The sequence below is a fragment of the Lycium barbarum genome, chromosome 1 (assembly GCF_019175385.1).
Source record: "Lycium barbarum isolate Lr01 chromosome 1, ASM1917538v2, whole genome shotgun sequence".
In the NCBI taxonomy this organism is placed as follows: Eukaryota; Viridiplantae; Streptophyta; class Magnoliopsida; order Solanales; family Solanaceae; genus Lycium; species Lycium barbarum.
Genome location: NC_083337.1, coordinates 137,577,220 through 137,601,113, shown reverse-complemented (window position 1 = coordinate 137,601,113; position 23,894 = coordinate 137,577,220). Strand labels below are relative to the sequence as shown.

Sequence of the window (23,894 nt, the reverse complement as noted above, 5' to 3'; positions counted from 1 at the left end):
CCTTAATGTTATTGTTACGAGCCTACATGATTGACTAATGAATGATGTATAGAAGTTCCTACTCTTAAAAGAATGACATGAATAGAAGTATACTTGATTTTCAAAAGCTACATCATGAAAATTGATACATGTACATGAAAGCTGAAACGTTTCTTGCTATGGCTTATAATGAGAGTTGAAAAGAATTGAATATGATTATTATCCCAATACTTTAGAGCTGGTTAGTTGCTTATCTATTGAGTCTCAAAAGATGAATTGCATATATGTGGTTGCTTATTATTCTGCTAATGCTTATCGCTATATCCTTCACTGAGTCCCGGGCCAGGACACGTTCTCGTGCGCATATTTACTATATTAATCACCGAGTCCCTCACTAGAGGACCGGGACACGTTATATATATATGATGATATGATGATATGATGATGTGATGATATGATGATATGATGATATGGAGATGGTGGCCAGGAGGGCATATATTCCTTATAACCGAGTCCCTTATTAAAGGGCCGGGACACGTATATGTTTATGTTTATGATGCTATGATTTTAATTACCGAGTCCCTCATTTAAAGGGCCGGGACACGTATATGTTTATGTTTATGATGCTATGATTTTAATTACCGAGTCCCTCATTAAAGGGCCGGGACACGTTATATACAGAATGATTATGCGGCTTTGATTACAAAAGGCTTGAGGTCACGGGTTCGAAGCGCTGCAGCGTGTGCGAACTGTCTGTGATTTCTTGTCATACAATACCTCCAGTAGTCATGACAAGTCAGCAGGGCGCAGATGCCACAGCAGTCAGTTATGGGGTCAGATACCCAGGGGTTCACAGCATGGTTAGCGCCCAGCTGTGGGTTCCCACAAAAAAGGCGACTTATGTTTGAGGATCCGCAGGTGTTACCCATGCATGCTGCGGGTTGCCCTCCATGAACATGCGTACATGACATGTAACACTTAACCATTGTATGTGAAAGGGTGCTTAGTACATTACACTCAACTTTAATTTAGGACCATAAAATTCAAAAGTCTATCTTTATTTCTTAAATTCCGTGCCTAATCAAACTAAAGACCCGTTTGGGCATGAGAATTTTTTACTTTTTTCCAGATTTTTTTCTTCACTTTATTTAAAAATCAGCGTTTGGTCATGAAAATTTTAAATTTGGAATCTGGAAAACAGCCAAAATCCCATTTTCACTTTTTCTTTTCTTCACTTTTTTCACTTTCAGTATATTCAAACAATTAAATATTCGACCCCATCTTCAAATCTAACTTCAAATTTCCAAATAAAGTGAAAAATATTTGATTTTTGTGGCCAAAGCGCGTGAGGACACTACAAATAGGACGGAGGGAGTACTATTACTCCCTGCGGGTAAAAAAAAATGTCCACTTAGTCATTTGCACACCCCTTAAGAAACTACTCATTCTAAGAAAAAAATATGTAAATTGACTAAACTACCCTTAATTAAATAGGCATTGGGATTTGATCACATAATACTTAATAGGGGCAAATCTGGAAAGATAAGTTTAATTGTTTTTTTGATTTAATAAGTGGACACTTTTTTTAACCCAAGAAAAAATGACTAAGTGGACACTTTTTTTGATCCGGAAGGAGTATTAATTAATACTCCCTCCGTTTCAATTTATGTGAACCCATTTGACTGGACACGACATTTAAGAAAAAAGAAAGACTTTTGAAACTTGTGGTTCAAAATAAGCCTTGAATATTTGTATGGCTACAATTCATTCATAAAATGAATTTATTTTCAAATTAAGAAAAATGTCATTTATTTTAACACGAAATAAAAAGAAAATAGGTCAAATTGAAATAGAGGAGTAATAATAATCAAATACTATAGTCCAAAATGAAGGCGTGGAATGGTATGTTGCTCCAGAGTCCAGTCCTACTAGATAGACAAACCAAACCCTGCTTCTATCATTCAACACACACACACAGAGCTTTGTTTCTCTCGCCCAAAAATTTCAAAGATATTTTCCCCTTCTCAATCGGAGTTAAAAAAATGGTCCTACAACTATTAGACACTTTGAAAGATTCAATTACAGCATACACAGGTCTATCTCCTACAACTTTCTTCACTGTTGTTGCTTTAGCTCTTGCTTTTTACTATCTTGTCTCTGGGTTTTTTGGTTCATCTGATCATGGTGCTCACAATCCACGGCCAAGAAACATGGAGGAACAGATGGAGCCTTTGCCTCCACCTGTTCAACTTGGAGAAATTACGGAAGAAGAGTTGAAAGGATATGATGGCACTGATCCCAAGAAACCTTTGTTGATGGCTATTAAGGGTCAGATCTATGATGTTTCTCAAAGCAGGTAGTTTTATTAGTTTTAAGATGTTTTGTCTTTTGGGGGTGTGGTTTTTTTTTGCTTATTTTCAGTTTTGTGCCTTTTTATTTGTTAGATGCTTTTGGAATTTGACTTTGATTTTGGGTGTGGACTTTTTGTTTCTTGATTGTTAACTGAGGTGTTTATTCGTGATGGGTATGGAAAAGTTTGAAACTTTATATGCACTTTTGAGCTTATCTGGTAGGTAAAGCATAAGAATTTTTTTGGTGATTTTAGAAAAGTTCAAACCTTTGCTTTATGTCTATTTCAAGTACTATGAATTGCTTTTTGTTTGTTCTTTGCTGGAAAAAAGTGAATTTTGCTGAAGTTCTCAGGATTTGAAATCTGGAAAATAGTGAGTTTTTGCCTAATATTCTGGATTTGGCAGGGAAATTTGGCTGACGTATAGGCCTGGCAATCAGTATCTTATAGTGCCTGACTTGATGGAGACAGTTTTTTTTTTTTTTTTTTTGAACAGTTAACATTTGATGGAGAAAGTTTTCGATAAAATGTTTCCTTTTTGCAGTGTTCTTGAATATTCGTTTAAGTGTGTAATTCTGCTGGTCAGGTGATGAGGGCTAGTCGAAGGGTGAGAGTGGTACAAAGGGCTTATAGATGTCTTAGGTTCAATTACTTAAGATAGCTAAGGTGACCTGTATGTGATTCCTAGACGAGCAGCTCGAGTTTCCATTTTTTACCAAACGGCTTTGCGATAATAACCGTTTGTATAGTAATCAACTAGTCTTCTTAACCAATGACGAGATTTTTGTTTGTTGAGGTTTTGGTTAGATAGAAAACATATTTCGTTTGTTGTTTCTCTAGTTTTTTACGTCTAGTATAAAATCTGGTTGGAGTGGATAAATTGCTTCAGTTGATTCTATAACTCTTGGATTTGGAAATGTTATAGTTGTCCTTGTCCTTGTTGACGACCTCATATAGAATAATGAGGTCAAATTGCTTTATAAGTAGTGTTTCTGTTAGTCTCAGAGTACATTAAATTCATCCACAACTATATCACTTGATAGATCAAATATCTTTGTACGAGTCTGAATAAATATACGAGTCTGAATAAGTTTCCTTCCTCAAAGGTAAACTTAACATATCTTACCATTAAGCTTTATAAACTGCTGAGGACTTGTCATTTTTCCTGCAGAATGTTTTATGGTCCTGGGGGACCTTATGCATTGTTTGCTGGAAAGGATGCTAGTAGAGCTCTTGCCAAGATGTCATTCGAGGAAAAAGATCTTACTGGGGATATCTCTGGCCTTGGTGCATTTGAGCTTGATGCCTTACAAGATTGGGAGTACAAATTCATGAGCAAATATGTCAAAGTTGGGACTGTGAAGCAGGCCGTGCCAGTAAATGATGGATCTGTTGAAGCAACTGATGGCGAAGCTAAGCCAGCCGAGGGTGGTGCTTCGGGTAGTGCCAAGCCATTGGAAGATGATGGTCCATCAAAAATTTCCGAGGCTGCTAATGATGCTCCTTCAGAGACCATTGCTGCTGAAACTGTGGACAAATCTGATGCTCATGTCGACAAGGACTAATTGTGACAATTTTAGTTCAAGTAAAAGCTGAGAATCAAAGGGAACTGTTTGGTGGAGATCTGAAATGTATGAGTTTGGTGCATTTGTTAATTATCTTGTGTCGTATGAGGCTCCTTAGCAGTCAAGTTAGTCTAAATTTCTGAGTTGTATGAAATAATGAAACAAAGCATTTTGCTTCCTGTATTTTATAGGTATCTTACTGAGGTAATACTTGATTATATACTGGAGACCCCTTTATCTTGTCTAAACCAGTGCATCTCATGTTGCAGTTGCACAGTCTATTACGTCTAATTCTTGTGCGTATATTTGGTGTTTCTGGGGAATTTACATGGTTTCGCGCAAAAAGAGAAGTCTAGAAATTTGGTATAAGACCCTAGATAGCTGGCATAACATACTTTTCTCTGTATTCTATGTTTGGGTGTGCCAACTTTGTTTTGGTAACAGTTTTATTGCACCATTTAAGGGAGACCTTTCTCTTTAATTTTGGTATGCTCAAAGCAGCTTTTACCTTTTCCCTATACTGCCGTTTGTTATCTTTTGACCCTTTCAAGGAATAGCGGATATCTCAGTGGGGATTGTGGCCCATGGAAATTGGTGAAGCTGATCGCTTTTGATCTCTATGTTCAAATCTTAAAGTGGTGCTATTTCATTAGTGGGATATTAACATACTCCCTCCTGATCAAATAAAGTGTCCAAAAAGTTTTTTTTTTCTTAGATAAAAAAAACAGTCTACTTAGCATTAAGAAAGAATTAATATTATTTTTTTCATATTTGCCCCTATTAAGAGCCTGTTTGGATTGACTTATAAGCTAGTTTTAGTTTTTTTTTTAGTGTTTGGCTGGCCAGCTTAAAGTCATTTTGTGCTTAAAATAAGCTCAAAAAAATAATTGGGCCCATTTGACTTAGCTTATCTAAAGCAGCTTATAAGCCAAAAAAAAAGTTAGACTATCCCAACTTATTTTTTTTAGCTTATAAGCTGCAAACAGCTTATAGGCATAAGCCCATTCAAACAGGCTCTAAGTGTTATATGATTAAATCCCAATGCCTATTTAATTAGGGGCAGTTTAGTCAAATTACCTATTTTTGTCTAAGAATTAGTATTTTCTTATGAGGTGCAAATAGCTAAGAGTCCGTTTGCATTGGCTTATAAGTTGCTTATAAGTTGTTTTTAGTTTTTTTGAGTGTTTGGCTGGCCAGCTTAAAGCCATTTTGTGCTTAAAATAAGCCCCAAAAAATAATTGAGCCCGTTTGGCTTAGCTTATCTAAAACATCTTATAAGCTGAAAACAACTTATAAGCCAAAAAAAAAAAAAAGTTGGGCTACCCAATTTTTGTTTTTTTGGGCTTATAATCGCTGCTTTTTTTAAGCTCATCCAAAAAGGCTCTTAGAGCCTGTTTGGATGGGCTTATGCCTATAAGTTGCAAACAGCTTATAAGTTAAAAAAAATAAGTTGAGGTAGTCTAATTTTTTTGGCTTATAAACTGCTTTAGATAAGCTAAGTCAAATGAGCCCAATTATTTTTTTGAGCTTATTTTAAGCACAACATGACTTTAAGTTGGCCAGCCAAACACTCAAAAAAACTGAAAACAGCTTATAAGCAACTTATAAGCCAATCCAAACGGGCTCTAAGTGGACTCTCTTTTTGATCCAGGGGAAGGAGGGGGGGGGGGGGGGGGGGGGGGGGAGTATTTAGCCAACCAGGAAAAAATTACTTAAGCTCTCTAAAGATCACCCTGATGTTTACAAGTAACTTGCCACCAACTTAATGGAAATACTGAAATACATACCAAACGTCAAATTTGAAGAGTTTGGCCTGGCCAAACTTTCCCCTTTCGTTGCACCTGAGAAGGTGTGCACATGCAACAGCCTGATAGCATCTAATGTGCACCAAAATTGTTGGACCGCAAAAAAAGCAGCAGGGACTTCAATAGACATGTATCTTTGAGCCGGAAAGAGATCAATTTAACCTTTGTAGCTGTACTTTGTATTTGGACTTTAGAGCATTAAGTGGCATGATAGACTTCCACTATTCTCTGTGTTTTTGCTACAATTTAGTAAGCTATTAGTAATTTTTGAAAAGGATCCAGTTTGATTAAACCTTAAAATGGCTCAAAGATGCATATTCTTGTAACATCGTTAACCTTTTATAGTTGACGGGTTAGTGACATAGAAATGTGCACTTGCTAGGTACATTCATAGTCCAAAGCTCTATCACACGGATTCTTGGTTTGTTTCAATTGTACATGTGACATAAATATAAGTCTATATGCGAATTTTTAGGATACATAAAACGTAACAACAAATTACATGTCACGCATTGGATATGCATTTGTGCCCACATAGCCCTAAAGGTGTTAACCGGTTGGAACCGGAACCGGTTATGGAACCGGTTAGGAAACCGGCCGGTTCCGGTTCCAAAACCGAAACCGCCTAACCGGTTCCGGTTTACCGGTTTTAAACCTCAAACCGGAACCGGTCCGGTTTGGAGTGATTAAAATCTATTTTTTTTTGTTTTTTGTATTATATATATATATATTATAGTATTTATTTGTATATTGTAGCTATATTTTCATATGTTATACAACTTTATAATTAAAGTTTAAATATTTACTGACTAACAGCCTAACAACAAGTCAGCAATACAGAATAGTGCTTTTCGTATACATATATATGTATAACTTACATATACTTATATATATGTATAACTTAATATATATACTATATATACATATCTACTATATAGTATATATAGTAGATATGTATATATAGTATATATATTAAGTTATACATATATTTAATATATATGTACTATATACTAAATATATGCATATCTACTATATATACTTAATATATATGTACTACTATATATACTTATATACTATATATACTTATATATGTGTACTATATACTATATATACTTACTTATATACTTTAGTTTTTTTTTTTTTTTTTTATAATTTTTTACCGGTTTAACCGGTTCCGGTTTTACCGGTTTAACCGATTTCGGTTTTCAAAATATTGGAACCGGACCGGTAAACCATTAAACGGTTAACCGGAACCGGTTAACCGGTTCTACCGGTTCCGGTTCCGGTTTAACCGGTCCGGTTACCGGTTAAAACCGGTAAGACCAAACCGGTTACCACCCTTACATAGCCCTAGTCGCCTTAAATTGGAGAACCTCTTCTAGATGACGTGATTATTGGTTAATGGTAGAAATGTCACCCGGTAGCCACTTTTAGGAGCATCATTTAATTTTATCCATCACTTGCAAACTATTTACTGGTATTTAGTCATAACTTAAAAAAGCGAGCATATATTGCTTCTTGTTCCTTCCTCAAATTTCAGGACAACATGTCCTGAAATTAAGTTTTTTCACTTCAAAACTTCAAGTTTCAGAAGAAGCAAGAAGAAGATAAGCAGGTGCTGTCCTTTTTTTAAGTACTCCCTCCGTCTCAATTTAAGCGTCCTGCTTTCTTTGTTGGTATGTCTCAAAAAAATATTTCTTTCTATATTTAGTAAGTTGACAATTCACACATTATACATGACAAGTTTATAACCATAAGATTCAAATAACTTTTTGCTACTTTACACATTTTTAATTTAAGACTATAATATTTAAAAGTCTTCTTTTATTTCTTAAACTTGGTATGGAATCAAATTAAGACACTTAAATTTGGACGGAGGAAGTACTAGCTAAACTTTTTAAATTAAAATTTTCGCTTTAAGCTTAAATGATGCCCCAAAAAATGACTATACGTGTCCCAAGAGAGAAAAAAGAAGCAAAAAGGACGAAAGAATTATATTTTGACCATAATTATTTTTCTTTCGGCAACGACATCGTTCTGTATGCACAAGCTTTGCCGCCAAAACCAATCTTTCCAGCGCCCACCTGAAAACTGAAAAGCAGAAAAAACCCTTTCACCCAAATCTTAAGGTTACTGTACGGTGATCTCAAAGAGAGACCAAGAATCTCTGGCATATAGTTGGTTGATCGGAGAGTGAAATATAAATGCAGATACAGGTAAAGTGCAGTTGCGGAGAGGGGAAATGCCCAGAATGGGCTGTTCTAGAGCTTCAAGGTGTTGTTGAAGCTCAACCCTCCTTCAAAGATAAACTCCAAAATCTCCAAATTGGCACTCTTTGTCGCCCCACTTCCCAGGTGTCTTTTTTAACTCTATGTTCCATCCTTTCACACTCCTCTTTTTTTGCTTATATATGTACTCCCTCCGTCCCAATTTAAGTGTCCCCAATCAAAAAAAAAAAAAAAATCGATTTGGATTATAGTTTTTCTTATGACACAAGATTGTTCTGACTAGGCACAAAGTTTAAAGAATAAAAAGATACTTTTGAATCTTGTGGTCCTAACTTAAAATGAGTGGAATGTACTATAATATCTTTTGAATCTTGTGGTTTTAAACTTGTCATTATTATGCATGATGTTTGAATTGTCAACTTATTAAGTGCCTGTTTGGCCATGAAAATTGTGAACGTTGAGAGAAAAGTAGTTTTTTTTCTTCTTTCAAAGTGGAAATGGTATTTGGAAATTGGAGTTGTATTTTGGGCATGATACAAATTGGAGTTGTTTTTGAATTTTTGAGTGAAAATAGTGAAAACAACTTCTTATGTTTTCCAAATTCCGGAATTCAACTCTGGAAAAAAGTGAAAAATATTCATGGCCAAACGGCTACTAAATATAGAAATAGACACTTTTTTTGGGACAAACCAAAAAGGAAAGTAAGACACTTAAATTAGACAGAGGGAGTAGAATTTATCTGTGCACAAGTGGATCCGCCGATACTGGGTAGGAGAGAGTGAGTGTGATGTAAACAACCTTTCTTTTCATTTTCAGAAAAAGAAAGTGGTCTATTTTCTCTTTGGGTGCGAAACAATATTTTCTGTTAGTCTTTCTAATTAGAAAATCTATTTCCTGAATTATTTTCAAGGTTTTATTGATAGAAAAGATGTAGTATGAAGTATAAGGATGGTATTTTGACCATATTTGTTTGTTAAAGGTTCATGACAATGTTGATGAAATAAATGATATGGAGTAAGTGTTGGGATATCTGTATAATTGAGGAAGTCATTTTTCCCTTTTAGTGAAAACTATTTTCCTTGGAGAAAACATTTCGACAATTCAAGTTAATCAGACCACTTTAAAATGTTTTCCTTGAGAAAAATATCTTCCATTTTCCACCAGACAAACACAAGAGTTTATACAACAACATACCCAGTGTAGTCCTACAAGTGGGGTCTAAGGAGGGTAGGATGTGCACAGACCTTATACACAAGAGTTTATGTTACAGAAAATTCTCAGATTTCCTCTTCTTTTTTTAGTGTTTTTTTTCTTTTTGCTTTATTCCACTCATGGGGCTTAAAATTTATATTCTTGTTGCTAGAAGGATATCATTTTAGGAATCTCAAGTTTTCCATTTTGTTGGCTGCTATTTCCTTAGGAAACTTATACATTTACGGTTGGATATCATGAGTTGACTGGAACCAAGGTGCCCCTGAAAAAGCCCATGTTAGTATTGAAGAAAATCAAACTTGCCACTGAAGAAGAAAAGGGTGACATCAATTCATCAAGGGTGGAATTGAACGTTATTGGAGTAATTCGTCAACGGATTCTTTTTAAAACCAGACCCAAGGCGCTCATATCAAGTAAGACATCATTTTTCTGTTTTTTCAGTCTTCTTGGTAAATCCAGAATGAACTTACTTGTCGCACTTAAACTATAGAGTATATGAAAATGAAATACATGAAATATTACGTCGCACTTACTTCTTAAGAGGAAACACTCTCTTAAAAGAATCAAACTAAAGTACAAACCTTTATATAAAAAGAAAAACTTAATACAAGATAATTTAAATTAAGCCTCCTAAATCCTTTTATATAAACTCACATCTTAAGTGATTTTACTTCAAGAATCAAGATAAGGATGCCAAAAAGATAAAGGTGACAACTAATCTTATGAAAGGTAAGGATGATAACTGATCCATTTAAAGATAAGGGTTTTTTTGAAGTAAGAAATTTTATATAAAAAGGCATCAAGAGGATGCAGTGAGTACAAAAAGTGGGGGGAGGGAAGTCAACTGTTGTACATGATAGAGCTAAGCTAGAGCTAAAAAGCTGACACAATCCAAAAAGTTTTTTTTTTTTCCTAATTATATGGGCAATCTACATGGGCTAATTATATAACCATAAGAGACATCTAGCCTTAAGTGTGTAGGAGGGATTTGATATCCCACTAAAACATCTGCGATTACTTTCTGTCCAGACACACTAAAAAAAAGTACAGGTAGGGATCATCTGCCAGGCTTTCCTGATGGATTTATCAACTTATTGACATGAATTCATAGGCTTCTTTGATGCTTTGTGGCATAACCTACTTCAGACAAAATAGAGAGGAATATGCACCAAATGTCTGTAACAATTGGGCAGTGTAGCAAGAGATGATTACTGGTTTCTGACTGTTGTAGGCACATGAAACATCTGTTGGCAATCTGAATACTTTGACTGTTGAGGTTGTCCTCGGTCAAACATGCTTCATATAGGGCTATCCATCTGAAGCAGATGATCTTTGTAGGGAGCGTTGTGTTCCAAATATACTTCCAAGGCCATCTATCAATAATAAGAGTGACAAGCTGTTGAATCATCATATGACAAGTTATTGAGTCATTGTGTGGTAAGTTGTTGCATCAGCAAGTGACAAGCTCCTATGTCATTACCAAAGCAGAATGACGACTTAAGGCATCAACTACCTTAGTCTGTACACCAAATTTATGCTTGAGAAGGAACATGAAGGCTTGATGAAACTCACTCCAAGCTAAAGATAAGGTAGCTTGTCATTTGAGATGGAACACCAAATTATGTTCGGAGTTGAGATGCTTGAGGGCTAATGCAACAACTTATCACTTGCTGATGCAGCAACGTATCATACGATGATGCAGTAGCTTGTCATATGATGATTCAACAGCTTGCCATCCTTATCTTTAGATGAATTAATCGTCATCCTTGTCTTTTGTGGGGTTGTCTCACTTTGATTCTTGAAGTAAAGCCACTTAAGATGTGAACCTATATGAAGGCATTAGGATCCTTAATGTAAATCATCTTGTATTGAATTATAAACCTTCTATATAAAGCTTTATGCTTTAGTTTGCTTCTCTTAACCTTGACATTTGAAGCATTCAACCTTGACAATACGGCTACCACTAGATTCTTTGTTAGAAGACTTTTGAGGGGTTATGAGTTTAGAAGGTGACGGTTGGTTCTAAGGATTGACCCTAGACGATTCTGGTAGTACATCCATAATCAAAAAAGTGTTTTTGATTGTTCCATAAGAAATAAAACAAGATATAGTAGAGCTAGGACAATTATTGTATGAGGTATACCCAATGCTAGATGCAGAGGCGCATAGATCGATATGAACATCATGAGTTGTCCCCTAATAGAACCAGTTGTTGCTGATACTCTCTTCTTTGTTCTTTCTTGGTCATTAAAAAATGAAAAAAAAAAAAAAACAGAGCCGTGGTAAAAACAACAGATGTTGGGTCATCACTAATAACCATTAATTTTTATTGTGCTATTTCTGTTGAGGAAAATGTCTTCTCCTTCATATGGACTTGAGATGTGGCCTTTGTAATAACTAAAAACCTTTTTGCCTTTTCTCTGTCTACAGTAAATATTAACAGTCAAAACTATACAGAACTTACTTGTACAGACCAATTGCCATTTAGCTAATAAGCCCGTGGAGATTGAGGTTCCACAAGCGGGGGTTGGGGGGGGGGGGGGGGGTTATAAAAAGAACAGGAATGGTGGATTTAGTGAAAGAAATTTATTTTTCCCTTTTTGGACTCAAAAGGAACTGGGGAGGAAAGGAATATTGTTTCCAAAGGATGTGTAGGATTGATCCATCAAATTTCCGGTTTTCTGATGCTCTTGCAAGCTATGTTTCTGACATGAATTTGCAAGGTTTCCTCCTCTTTTTTTTTCTTTTTCTTGGAAACAGTAAAGTACTCCCCTGCCCAAATCCCCCCTCCACAGGGGCCACCGGTAGCTTTTCTCACTTCCCAGTTGGTGACTTGAACCCCTCAACCTCATGGTTGGAGGTGCATGGCTCTTTCTTTAAATGTTAGTTGACTAATCATCTGGTTAGGTTAAATGATAACCACATTGGTGTTTCACACCGATTACTCATTACATCCTTAATCTATTCAAAAGCAAAGCATGCCATTCTTCTGTTTAGGTCGCTCAATGATCATGTTGTTTGTCCCACTACTTTGCAAATGATAACCACATTGGTGTTTCACGTGAGGTAAATGTTAATTCTATTTCGAAAGATTTTGAGTGATGTCTAGTTATATATTCTTATAGATATTATGGCATTAGTTTGCATCATCCAGTGCAGTTGATTCACTTGATTGCATGAAAATGTAAGTTCAACCTTCCTCTGTCTCTGGGATGAACTGTTATTTGCAGTAATAATTAGAAGTTTTAGTTTACTGATCCCCCCCCCCCCCCCCTCCCACCCCCCACCCCCCCCAAAAAAAAAAAAGAATTAGCAGTTTTACTAATGGTACAATAACTTCTTTTAAAATAGTTTTGAAAAAGGGTCTTTAACTGTTAGAAATTATGTAAATATAAGTAACAAAAAAAAGTCTTAGATGAAAAGTAGAGGAGTTAAGAAAATAGAACCCATTTTTTCACTTAATAGGCAGTATCCTCTCCATCTTGTGAAGTTTGCGCCATCAAGACTTGACAAAATCTTGGTTCATTATAACTCTTTATCTGGGCTAGTGGTTTTCATTAACATCGTGCTTCTCCAACCAGTTTGCATAATCTCCAAACTTGGCTTTGTTGATTCCCTATCCAGAAAAACCCTTGCTCACGTCCAATCCTATTAGAGTTAACACGGGAACAGAAACAGGAGATGGATGACTATCCCTCTGTGCATTGCGTGGACTATATGGATTGAAACAAACAGGATATGTTTTGAGGATAAATAGGAGATGGTCTCTGTTGGTAACTGGTAAGTATAGGTGCATGCAGAATTTTCACTTCTGGATGAAAGGGAAGCTAGTTTTGAATTTGCATGATACGCTGGACTTTTTAGAATCCCTGAATATCTAATGTAAAACAAGTCCCACCTTTTGTATTTGCTGCAGTACTATCTTGGTATCGTTTCTTAGCAAAACTTTGACTTATTAGAAAAAAGGAAAAGAAACCCCAAATGTCAAGTTATCAACAAAGGCTTGTAAAACACTTTCTGGCAGAGGTTTTTGCTCTCCTCTGTTCTGAACGAAAGGCCAAACCCCTGATATGGATCGTCCAGAAAAGATCTCAGACAACCTAAGGTGGAGGTCCTGCAAGGTGGTTCTATGAGTCAGCAAGCAAACCCTATTTACTTCCAGGGATTGCATTAATGTTGCCTGGGGTGGGGGATTGTATTGGGGTGGTTTCGTTTTGGATCAGAGATGAAACAGGCAATTGATCTTCGTTTTCCTATTACTTCAAGATATTGTTTCCCATTCTAGTCACCATCTTTCGTTGGGGTAGGAATAGATGAAAAATATAGCTTTTAGATTGTAGGAAAAATATGAATGTAAAACACTAGATAAAGGCTTGAAACACGTTTAAAACGCTTTTCTATAAGCGATGTTTTCTCCTTCTCTTTCACGAAACTGCTATAGGATTGAAGTGGATATGACAAGCCTTTTTAATTTCTAACTATGTAAATAGTAGAGAAATTGGTCAGGAAAGCACAAAATAGCAACTTAATATTTCTACACTTAAAAAGATCAAGTTGCTATTTCATGCTTTTTTAACAAGAATTTCTGAACTATTTGCTTGGTGTATAAAGGCAAAAGACTTTCATATATACTAAAGGTAGTTGCATTCTATCGCATAGTGATCTCGCGAAGTAAAGGGAACAAATATCACTTTTAGATAAGCTTTTCCAACATGTTTCAAGCCTTAATATTTTGTGGTGTTCCTTCATATTTTTCCGACATTAACTCCTATCATGGCTCTCTTGACGTGCACCCTTTGGCTTTTTTGAGAGAGCTCAAGCAATCAGTGCATTGTGGATACATTACCACACTGTACTTTCATGACTTAGCCTCACTTAGGTGGGAAGACGCAAAACTACCACATTAGGTTTGGGAAAATACTACTCCATCTCTTATTCCATAAATTGCATCATAGCCTAACCTCTATCCTATACTCTCTCCCTTTTCATTGTAGATTTTAATGTTGACAAGAGACATATACTGAGAATTGCTTACATTTTTTCTTTACATGTCTTTTCCTTGAATAAATATAGAATAAACTAGCGTCCAACAAGAAAAGAACGTTCACCTATCAGTTTTTCATATATGTTAGTCATGTGGCCACCATTTATGTTGTTACTAATATTTGTAGCATATATTCATTTATTTGCTGCTAGCTATTGCATCTTTGATGAAAGATCTGATCATGGCTTTGTTTTCCCTTTTTCACTAGCTAACTCTCCTTTTTGCGTGTACCCAGAGCCTCAACCTACTGGGAAGGAAAAAGTCAGCGCAGCAGTGTCCTCTATGTCCAATTGAATCGTATCGTGCATGTAATTTTGTCAAGCTCCAAGGTAGAGGCGTTGATTGTTCTGTTCTTCTAGGTGAAGGGTCGAATGCTAGTGTTGCAAAATAACTCCATTGTATATCACCCTATAATTTCCTTGATCGGCTGAAATACTATGTGACCTGGAACTTTTACAGTGCAAGTAATTTGATATAAAGACTAGTGTCATCCTTAGATTATAATATTCTGTTTAAGATGACATCAGGGGTCGCGGACTTGCGGCTCTTAGTATTTATTGTAGCTAAGCAAAAGTTCTCTCTTAAGGCCAAAAGTTCTGTGGATGGTATATTTTGAAACTTATCGTCCATGTGGGCTAACAAAAATATCAATGCATATTATTCAGTTGAATGCCACTGCATCGATCTCTTTCCTCCTGTATTTTCACAGATGATACAGTTGGTACAAGAAAAAAGTAGTTTGTTTAACATATTTAGTCTCAATTAATTAACATAAGTGAATGAGTACGGATACGGGTGCGGGATTCAACAAAAAATAATTCAAAATTCTAAAAATAGAGTTATAAAACCTAATTTATGAGATATTATGTGGAAAACTTGATTAGAAAATATTATCAAGAGGAGAATCTCGGATGAGGATAAAAGGAAAAGAAGTGACATAGAAATTTCTATATACAAGTTATTCGGTTTTCTTCAATTTCACCATAGCTTTTGTTTTGATTAACATAAATCATTGAATCTATCCAAAATTTCTCCTTCGATTTTGATCAAAGTACTCAAAATTGGTTGACCAAATTGAGTACGGATCAAACAGCCACACCCATGTCGTGTCGACATGGGTGCTGCACCGAAAGTGAAGAGTCCAAGCAACACAAGCGTCCATTCTTTTCACTACACTTATGGGAACTGGAAAAATAGACATCCTATAGCAAAGCATCTAACACGCTATTTATTAAAGTCAATCTACCTCCCAAAGAGAGGTATTGACTCTTCCAATTCACCAGCTTCTTTTCACATTTTTCCAAGACAGTATTCCATAGTTCCTTGGACTTGCTTTTTGCTCCCAGTGGCATGCCCATGTATATTGTGGGAAGCTCACCAACTTTTCCTCCAAGTATTCCAGACAACATATTTATATTCGTTACCTCATTAACAGGATATAAGAAACTCTTATTCCAATTGATGTGTAACCCAGAAATAGCCTCGAACAAAATGAATATTACCCTCAGAATTTTCAATTGTTCAATATCCGCATCACAGAATATCAGAGTGTCGTCTGCGTAATGTAGATGATATATTTCCAAGTTATCACCAGACCTGGTAGAAACGTTGAAGCCCTTTATCCAGCTGTTTGTTTGAGCAGTCTTCAGCATATCATTAAGACCTTCCATTGCAATGATAAACAAAAAAGGGGACAGAGGGTCACCCTTGTCTCAGGTCTCTCTGAGAAGAAAAGAAACCTGCTGGTGAACCATTAAACAAGATAGAAAATTTAACTGAACTTATGCAAAATTTGATCCATCTAGAACCAAAGCCCATCTGCCTCAAAATTTCAAGCAGAAAATTCCAGTTTAAATGGTCATAAGCCTTCTGAATATCTAACTTGCAAAGTATTCCTGGATTACCACTTTTTAGTCTTGAATCCATACACTCATTGGCAATTAAAATAACATCCATGATCTGTCTTCCCCTTATAAAGGCCATTTCCCACCGTTTCCTTGTTTCCCCTTCTATTCACCATCTCTTATTGAGTATGTATAGATGAAAAATACAGCTTTTAGATTGTTGGAAAAATATGAATGAAGAGCACAAAAGATTAAAGCATAAAACACGTTTAAAACACTTTTCTATTAGTGATATTTGCTCTCTTTCGTGAAATTGCTATAGATTTGTAAATAGCTTTAGTGGATATGACAAGCCATTTTAATTTCTAACTATGCAAATAGTGAAGAAATTCTTGGTCAAGAAAGCAAGAAATAACAACTTGATATTTCTAGGCTTAAAAGATCAAGTTGCTATTTCATGCATGTCTTCCTAACAAGAATTTCTCCACTATTTGCTTAGTGTAGAGAGTCAAAAGACTTCTCATATGCAGGCACAATGTGTTAGATAATTTCAGCAAGAGCAGAGAAACGGGAAGTAGCAGAAATGCAGAAAGCTCTCACAAAGTCAAAATACCACCATATGAAGAATAATAGTAGAATGTAAGACAAACATACCTTTATTGTACATCAAGAATGGATACTGCGAAAAGGAAATCAAAACTCCTGAAATTCAAGAAGTTGATGAATACCTAAATTTTATTGGCTCGAATAGCAAAGAGACTAAAGCTTAACATCATTCATCAGGGACGCAAAAAGCCTCCTTTAAGTTATCCAGAGAGACGCGTCCATTAATCAATGATGTATATGTGGATCTGTTAGGGTGAATACCCCCTTTCAACCTTTTCACTGTAAAGTATATTAGCTTCCAGCATTTTATCAAACACACATAAACCATTCAGTTAGGTATAGTACGTTATCACACCGAGTACAGTCCTTGATCTCCCATTCAATTAAATAAGTCTAAAGCTTTATCAATATTCTCCTCTCCAATAAATCCATGAAGCAGAGTATTTTGCAAAATCAACTAAGAAAGTATACCTTTGGAATGCTTCTTATGCTTTTCTACTATCTGTTGCAATTTTGCTAGAAAAACCAAACAAATGACCAAAGAACGAGAATGATATAGACAAGATGCGCAATTAGACATACAAGAAACTAAGAGCCTGTTTGGATGGGCTTATAACTTATGGCTTTTGGCTTATTTGAGCTTAAAAATACTTTTTTATCTTACCCGAACACTACAAAAGTGCTTGAAAGCAATTTTTTTTTGGCTTAAAAGCACTTATAATAAGCCAATCCAAACATGCTCTAAACACGCAGAGAAAAAGCAAAATAGAAAACTGACACCCAACAGGAAGCAACAGAGCAATATAGCATTTCACCCTAACACAAAACTCCATATAACACCAATCATCAGAGGATGGGAAAAACCAAAATAAAGCAAATCTCACATCATTAAAGACCACAACAAAAAGAAGGAATATAAAATACGGAGGAAAGCTCACCGGCAAGTGGCAACAGCACAGAGCTGTAGTAGAGAAACCGATCACAAACCAAAACAAAATATATATATATATATATATATATATATATATATATATATATATATATAATTTAATTACATAGGGGAAGGGAATTACAAGGTGGGAAATCAAACGTGAAAATTTAGGTAGTGAAACAACTGAGCTACTAAGATCACAAACCAAATGAAAGGGCAGTCAGAAAGGAAACTGTTGAGGTCATACAAGTTTATTCAATATCAAGTTCGACAATGGATTGATGGAAATATCTTGCTACCAACTGATGCAAGGAAGACCTTCTTGAGAAATCTCATAGCTTACGAGCAACACTCGTCTGATGTATATCCAACATATTTCACGAATTATGCCAAGCAAATTTGCCCAAGTTCTTAACTTAATATTGCATGATCCGCGAAATATTTAGAATATAATCGGACAATGTTACTCATAACTACAAGATTTATTAATACAGTCTCCATTCCATCAGAAACAAGAGATTCAATCAAACCATTTTGAACATGATATCAGATAAAGTTGTGAGATCCCAACTGTTACTTTACACATAATATGTACAATGATTTCCAACTTCAATAAACATTATTGCACTACCAATATGGTCGAACTTAATCTATGATAGCTATTGGGAACATCTTACTTGTGGCCAACGGCGACTGCGTTTATGGGACTATATATGGACCTGAAAACCTAGACCCCAATTTTTTTTATTTTTTTATTTTTATCTCAGCCTAGTTCCTGCAATTAATGCCTTAGGTTATTACTCCCTCCGTCCCATAAAAGTACTACTAGTTGTAATTTTTCTCATATTAATATGATAAAAAAATATATTTCAAAATATTGATCAAACTTTATGTAGTTTGACTTTTTAAAAAAAAAAAAGTGCACAAGTAATATGATATAGAGGGAGTATTTCTTAGCATGTCAAATGGATCAGTTTGATCAAATTTGAACTAGTTATATTATACTCCCTCCGTACATTACTTTATTGATTTGGCACACCTCTTAGGATTCAAAAAACAATTTTTACTATATCATTTCTAATTATTACTAAGTCATCTAATTATTGAAATTAATTAAATATACTTTAAAATTTATGCAGCCACCAAGAATTCCTTGAACATTCCAACTCAATAATTAATGATACAGGTAAAATAAGTATGAAATGATAAATTATCTTTTAATTATTCAAATTGGATAAGTAAAAATAGATAATTATTTATAGTATACAGGACAAGTAAAAATGAACGGAGGGAAGTAGCATGTTTGGTCAAACTTCTAAAATCTAAACTTTTTTACAACACCCAGAAAATTCGCAGTTGCTATCCTTCGGGTGCGCACTGGGTAACCTGCTCACTGTGCAATAGCTCGCAAACCACACTGAAAATGTTAACCGCACTAGATAAGCTCGGTGCGACGAGCTCTGACTGAGAAGGTTGCTTGTGAGGGGACTCGATCTCATGTCTCCTATGTGCGAAACCACTCACCTAACCAACTCAGTTAACCCTTGCAAGTAAATCTAGCTTATTTTGAAAAATGTTTTTTCTCAAAAGTTTTTTTTTTAAATTACTTTTTGAGAAAAGCAAATTGTGTTTGGCTAATTAATTTGAAAAACACTTTTGAGCAGTAATTAATGTTTGGCCAGTACTTCTGAGTGTATTTTTCTCAAAAATAATTTTGGAGAAAAGCTACTTTTTTAGTTTCTGAAAAACAGTTTTTGCTACTTTCCAAAAAATACTTAGTAGGCATTTGGCCATAGCTAGAAACCAAAAACAATTTCACTTTTTTTGGAATTTTTGAAGTTGGAGTTGGAGTTTTTTTGCAAATAATATTTGGTTGTTGAAATGTACTTTTCCTATAAAACATGAAATATGATTTATATCCCAAATTTCTAAAAACTAGCAAAACCACCCAAAGCAATTAATAAACATAACAAGTGCGAGAAATATAACAATTATACTTGAGATCAGCTTATGGAGTGCTTTGATGGTTTCTTTCCATCAAAAGGCTGCAACTGAGAGGCTTACTGGTGTACACAAAACATATAGCATCTCTAACTATGGTTTTGTTGCAGAATTCCCAGCTGCTTCTTTTCTTTTAGAGATTTTTTAGCACATGATGTTCAATGTTGTTGGAGTGGCGAGCAATTAAGCAACATAAGTTGCCTCTGACCAGTGAAAAACGTTGTATGAACTTTTAGGTTAAAAATTGAGCAACATAAAAACTTGTGGGGTAAAAATTGAAAAAAATAAAATAATAAATAAAGGTCCAAAACAGAAAATGGAAAAGGTGAAAAAAGTGAAAAATAAGGTTTTGATTGTTTTCCAAATTCCAAATACAACTTCAAATTCTATTTGGAATTTTTACGGCCAAACAACATAAAGTGAAAAAATATTCCGAAAAAAAGTGAATAATTCTGATGGCCAAACGGGTCCTTATTTTCTCTTGAAAACTTGGTCAAACACCTCAATCTTTTCAAAATAAACACTTTTTGAACAAAATAAACACTTTGGCCTCTCAAAAGCTTGGCCAAACATGTTATTAATGTTTATGAACTCAAGATTCAAGTTTGTTTTGTTTTGAACTTCTTGAATGACTCAAGTTAAGAGTTAATTCCTCAGATGGTCACCCAAGTTTAGGAAATTTTCTATAAAAGTCATTTTTGTTTCATTTAGGAAAATAATGTCACTTATGTATCACTATTTTCCTCAAATAAACACCTAAACACTCAAAAGTCTCCTTCTCTCCGAGTTGGCATGCCACGTTATTAGAGCCCCATATTTTTGAAATAATAGACTTATTTAACTCATCAAACTAATTTAATCAAATTCATATTTTATATCCAATCAAATATGACCCGGTTAAAAAGCGACAAAGGAACAAACTAGCATTTAATCTGAATGAATTAGAATTAAAAGATGAATTTTTTAAATCTATAGATAAGTTTTAAAATTAAAATATAAAAAAATTGAATTTGAGTTACTTTAGAGATTTAGTTTAATATATTGCTAACTATTAACATGACAAGTTGGAATATCTATAGCATAACATGAAATTATTAAGAATATTTTATATTTCATATAAGACTAGTAATATAATATTTCAAGATAAAAATAAGAATAATAATATAATATTTCAAAATAAAAATAAGAATAATAATATAATATTTTAAAACAAGTATTATAGTAATGAAAAATTCTATACTTTTTGCATGAGAAATAAAAAGACTTCGATGGTATGGAAATGGAAATGCCAAAAATTACACACTACATATATAAGAATAAATAACAAAAATAAAGAGGAAAAATTTACAGTACTTTATTTTTTTAAATATACAATTTAATTAGATTTTTTAAAAGTTAAACCGATATGAATGTAATCTTTGTGTTATCTGTGTAATTCTTTTAATGTGGAAATAAAATGTTGTTTAATGTGGAAAAAATATGCTATTTAAAAAAACTTGAATTTGACTAGAAAAATTAAATAACTTGAATTGTAATTTAAATTGAAAGATAATGTATTTGAATCGAGATTAAAAAAAAAAAAACAGATTTGAAAAAGTGGCATAATAAAAAGTATGATTTGATTCTTTTGCCGCTTTTTAAATAGATCATATTTAATTGGATATAAACTATGAATTTGGTTAAATGAATTTGATGAGTTAACTATTGTCACGACCCAACCCCGTAGGCCGTGACTAGTGCCCAATCTGGGCACCCAAACACATCTATCAAATGCTATCTCAAAATTTTATCAAACGCATTCAAGTATATAACAGAAGCCATCAAGGCTATATTTCAAATTTAGACAATTTCCAGAAAAATTTTGGCAGAGTTTCCTTTGTTTTTCGGACTATCCAAAATAACCCTGTACACAGCAAATATCACAAAGGCCACACAGGGCCAACAGAACAACATATACATGTGCGAGCCGACAAGGCTGCCATAAACATATACAAAATGCATGCCGACAAGGCTGCCATAACGAAGGAGATCATATGGACACAACTGCACAGAAGTAGGCACACACACCCACAAATAAGTCTACAGACCTCTAAACAGACCAAACGAATCATATGGCGGAACAGGGCCCCGCCGTACCCATGAACGAATATATACAACATAGCGAACAAAAGTGTATACCAAAAGATGTGCTCTGAAGGGAGGGGAGCACTCCAATAGCAAAAGGGGTATCCTACACTGGGGGATCACCGAACTGTGCGTCTGTACCTGCGGGCATGAAACGCAGCCCCCGAAGAAAGGGGGTCAGTACGAAATATGTACTGAGTATGCAAAGCAGAATGTACAGAAAGCAAATCTGAGACATAACGAAATGGGAGTATCAAACATAAGTGCAAATTCAATCTTATCAAATTATTTAGTTTCAAATATGTAAATCATGCATAGGGTACAGAAGAATATGGTCGCCCGCCTGTCGATAGCGCCATAACACAGCATAACACCAGAAAGATTTCAAATCTCCGTATCCCCGTCACATATCACATCACAACATAACGCCATATACAGCATAACACCAAATATAGATGGAACCCGACCCTCTTTTGCGAGTAGCTCGGTGAACCATAAACACAGCATAACTCCGGAGTATATCAAAATGCGCACGATAACATAACCGGCCCGGGACTCGGCGAAGGGAGTAACAAAATGCACGAATAGAGTCGTGAGTAGTCATATGCATAAAATCAATATCATAAATTCAAACATAAGCAAAACGATCATATTTGAAAATCGGATAGTAGTCTTAACAAATTCTTTCAAAATCTCCCGAATTTCAAAAAAAAAGGAAGTCGCGGGACCCACGGGTGGGTATTTACCCAAGTCGGGCCCGCTTATGAAAAACATACTCGTTATGTGTAATGCAAAATTTTTATAAAAATATATTGGAGCAATCCGAGCATTTATACAAAAGATATGACATTCTAAAGTTACGAATTCTTTAAAGTGAAACCCTTTTGGTGCAAAGTTCGGAGAACGATTATTTCGAATATATAAAGTTTCATATTTCATCAAATCATGCATAGGAATGCCAAAGAACATATACGGATCATAACATGCTCGGATGTCGGATTTGGAATTCCCTTAAGGCTCTAATTTAGCCTATGAAAAACTAAGACATGCCAAAAAGAAAGGAAGTTGCCTTACATACCTCGAACGCACTTCCAAGCTAGCCAATCTAAAGCTACTCCAAATCTACGCCTCGGGCTCCCCAAGGTCTACAATACGCCAACGAATACCAAACATTAGTTAAGGCACTTAAGCCATTCTTTCCAACTAATCATTAAATTCTACAGAAAATTCGGCAGCACTTCCCCTGTAAATAGGCCATCCCGAGAATTTATCTCGCTCAAAATCAACAACAATAACCACAATAACCAATCTAGTAACATCGATAACCAATTCGAAAGGCAAAACAACATTAGTAACTTTCTTTTACATCTTTCAACAACTTTCCAAATATTCGATTCATTGGCTTACTTTCAAGCCACGATATCGTTCGTACCTTCGATTATCAACCCGAATCCTTTCCCACCATATTAGAGGACTTCTAAACCATTCACAAAATTTTTCCAACGATCCCAAGAAATTTTTCCAAGCTGGCCGAAACCAGCCCCTAACCGAGCAACCCTCTTTTCATTCATTTTTTTTTTCAAGTCATGATTTGTCTCAACAATCCACAATAACGATATGATTTTCATAAAATATACAATTTACGTCAAACACACAATTAGCCTCAAAACAGCCCACAATTCCTCAACATCAATTTTGAGCCACTTAAACATTCATTTCCAACATCGAATTCATAACGACGACGACTAAAACATCAAGCGACATTAATTTATTCATTGCCATATAAGGTGACCCATTTTCGGCTAGCACACCCACATACACATATGGATAATTCTCAATCATTCCTTCACCCTACAATGATCATAATATACTAACTAGGCATTAATTCATAGTTTCAACACAACACAACACAACACAACACAACACAACACACACATACTTACACGGCTCAAGCACCACACACACAACCCACTTCCAACATACTATATGTCATGCTTTCTATCCATTTTAGCATACTACAATAGGCATACAAGATTCACAAAACATAAACAAGATGAAATCTTACCTTTGTTCTTCAATACCACAATTGGCTAGGGTTTTGCAATTGGACACAATGAATGGTTGAATGATCCAAACAATACTTCTACGCTACTTAGGGACTTCAATATAGTGGGTCTATACCAAAGAAATAATTTTGGGGAAGCT

The 23,894-nt window shown here is 35.0% G+C and overlaps 2 protein-coding genes and 1 long non-coding RNA gene across 3 annotated transcripts; 2 read left to right on the top strand and 1 right to left on the bottom strand.

The window, feature by feature from the left end:
* Positions 1–1,870: 1,870 nt before the first annotated feature.
* LOC132639238 (membrane steroid-binding protein 2-like) lies at positions 1,871–4,142 on the top strand. Its single transcript, XM_060355705.1, has 2 exons — positions 1,871–2,335; positions 3,501–4,142. Exons 1-2 carry the CDS (start codon positions 1,884–1,886, stop codon positions 3,892–3,894), a joined length of 846 nt encoding a protein of 281 aa, XP_060211688.1. The 5' UTR covers positions 1,871–1,883; the 3' UTR covers positions 3,895–4,142.
* A 3,497-nt stretch (positions 4,143–7,639) lies between these two features.
* LOC132639234 (uncharacterized) lies at positions 7,640–14,801 on the top strand. The gene is made up of 3 exons (XM_060355701.1): positions 7,640–8,053; positions 9,348–9,552; positions 14,419–14,801. The coding sequence occupies exons 1-3, from the start codon at positions 7,904–7,906 to the stop codon at positions 14,475–14,477; spliced, it is 414 nt and encodes a 137-aa protein (XP_060211684.1). The 5' UTR covers positions 7,640–7,903; the 3' UTR covers positions 14,478–14,801.
* Positions 14,802–15,095: 294 nt separating this feature from the next.
* Positions 15,096–18,235, bottom strand: LOC132639230 (uncharacterized). Its single transcript, XR_009582094.1, has 2 exons — positions 16,682–18,235; positions 15,096–15,905 (listed from the first exon to the last, which is right to left on the bottom strand). It is a non-coding gene; the product is annotated as an uncharacterized LOC132639230 (long non-coding RNA).
* Between the last annotated feature and the right edge of the window lie 5,659 nt (positions 18,236–23,894).

Excerpts from the sequence above, each read along its gene's own strand:
- LOC132639234 (XM_060355701.1), top strand. The coding sequence starts at position 7,904 with ATGCAGATACAGGTAAAGTGCAGTTGCGGAGAGGGGAAATGCCCAGAA. Across the intron at positions 8,054-9,347 it reads TTTGTCGCCCCACTTCCCAG|GAAACTTATACATTTACGGT; the intron begins GTGTCTTTTTTA and ends CTATTTCCTTAG. Across the intron at positions 9,553-14,418 it reads ACCCAAGGCGCTCATATCAA|AGCCTCAACCTACTGGGAAG; the intron begins GTAAGACATCAT and ends GCGTGTACCCAG.
- LOC132639238 (XM_060355705.1), top strand. The coding sequence starts at position 1,884 with ATGTTGCTCCAGAGTCCAGTCCTACTAGATAGACAAACCAAACCCTGC. Across the intron at positions 2,336-3,500 it reads TATGATGTTTCTCAAAGCAG|AATGTTTTATGGTCCTGGGG; the intron begins GTAGTTTTATTA and ends TTTTTCCTGCAG.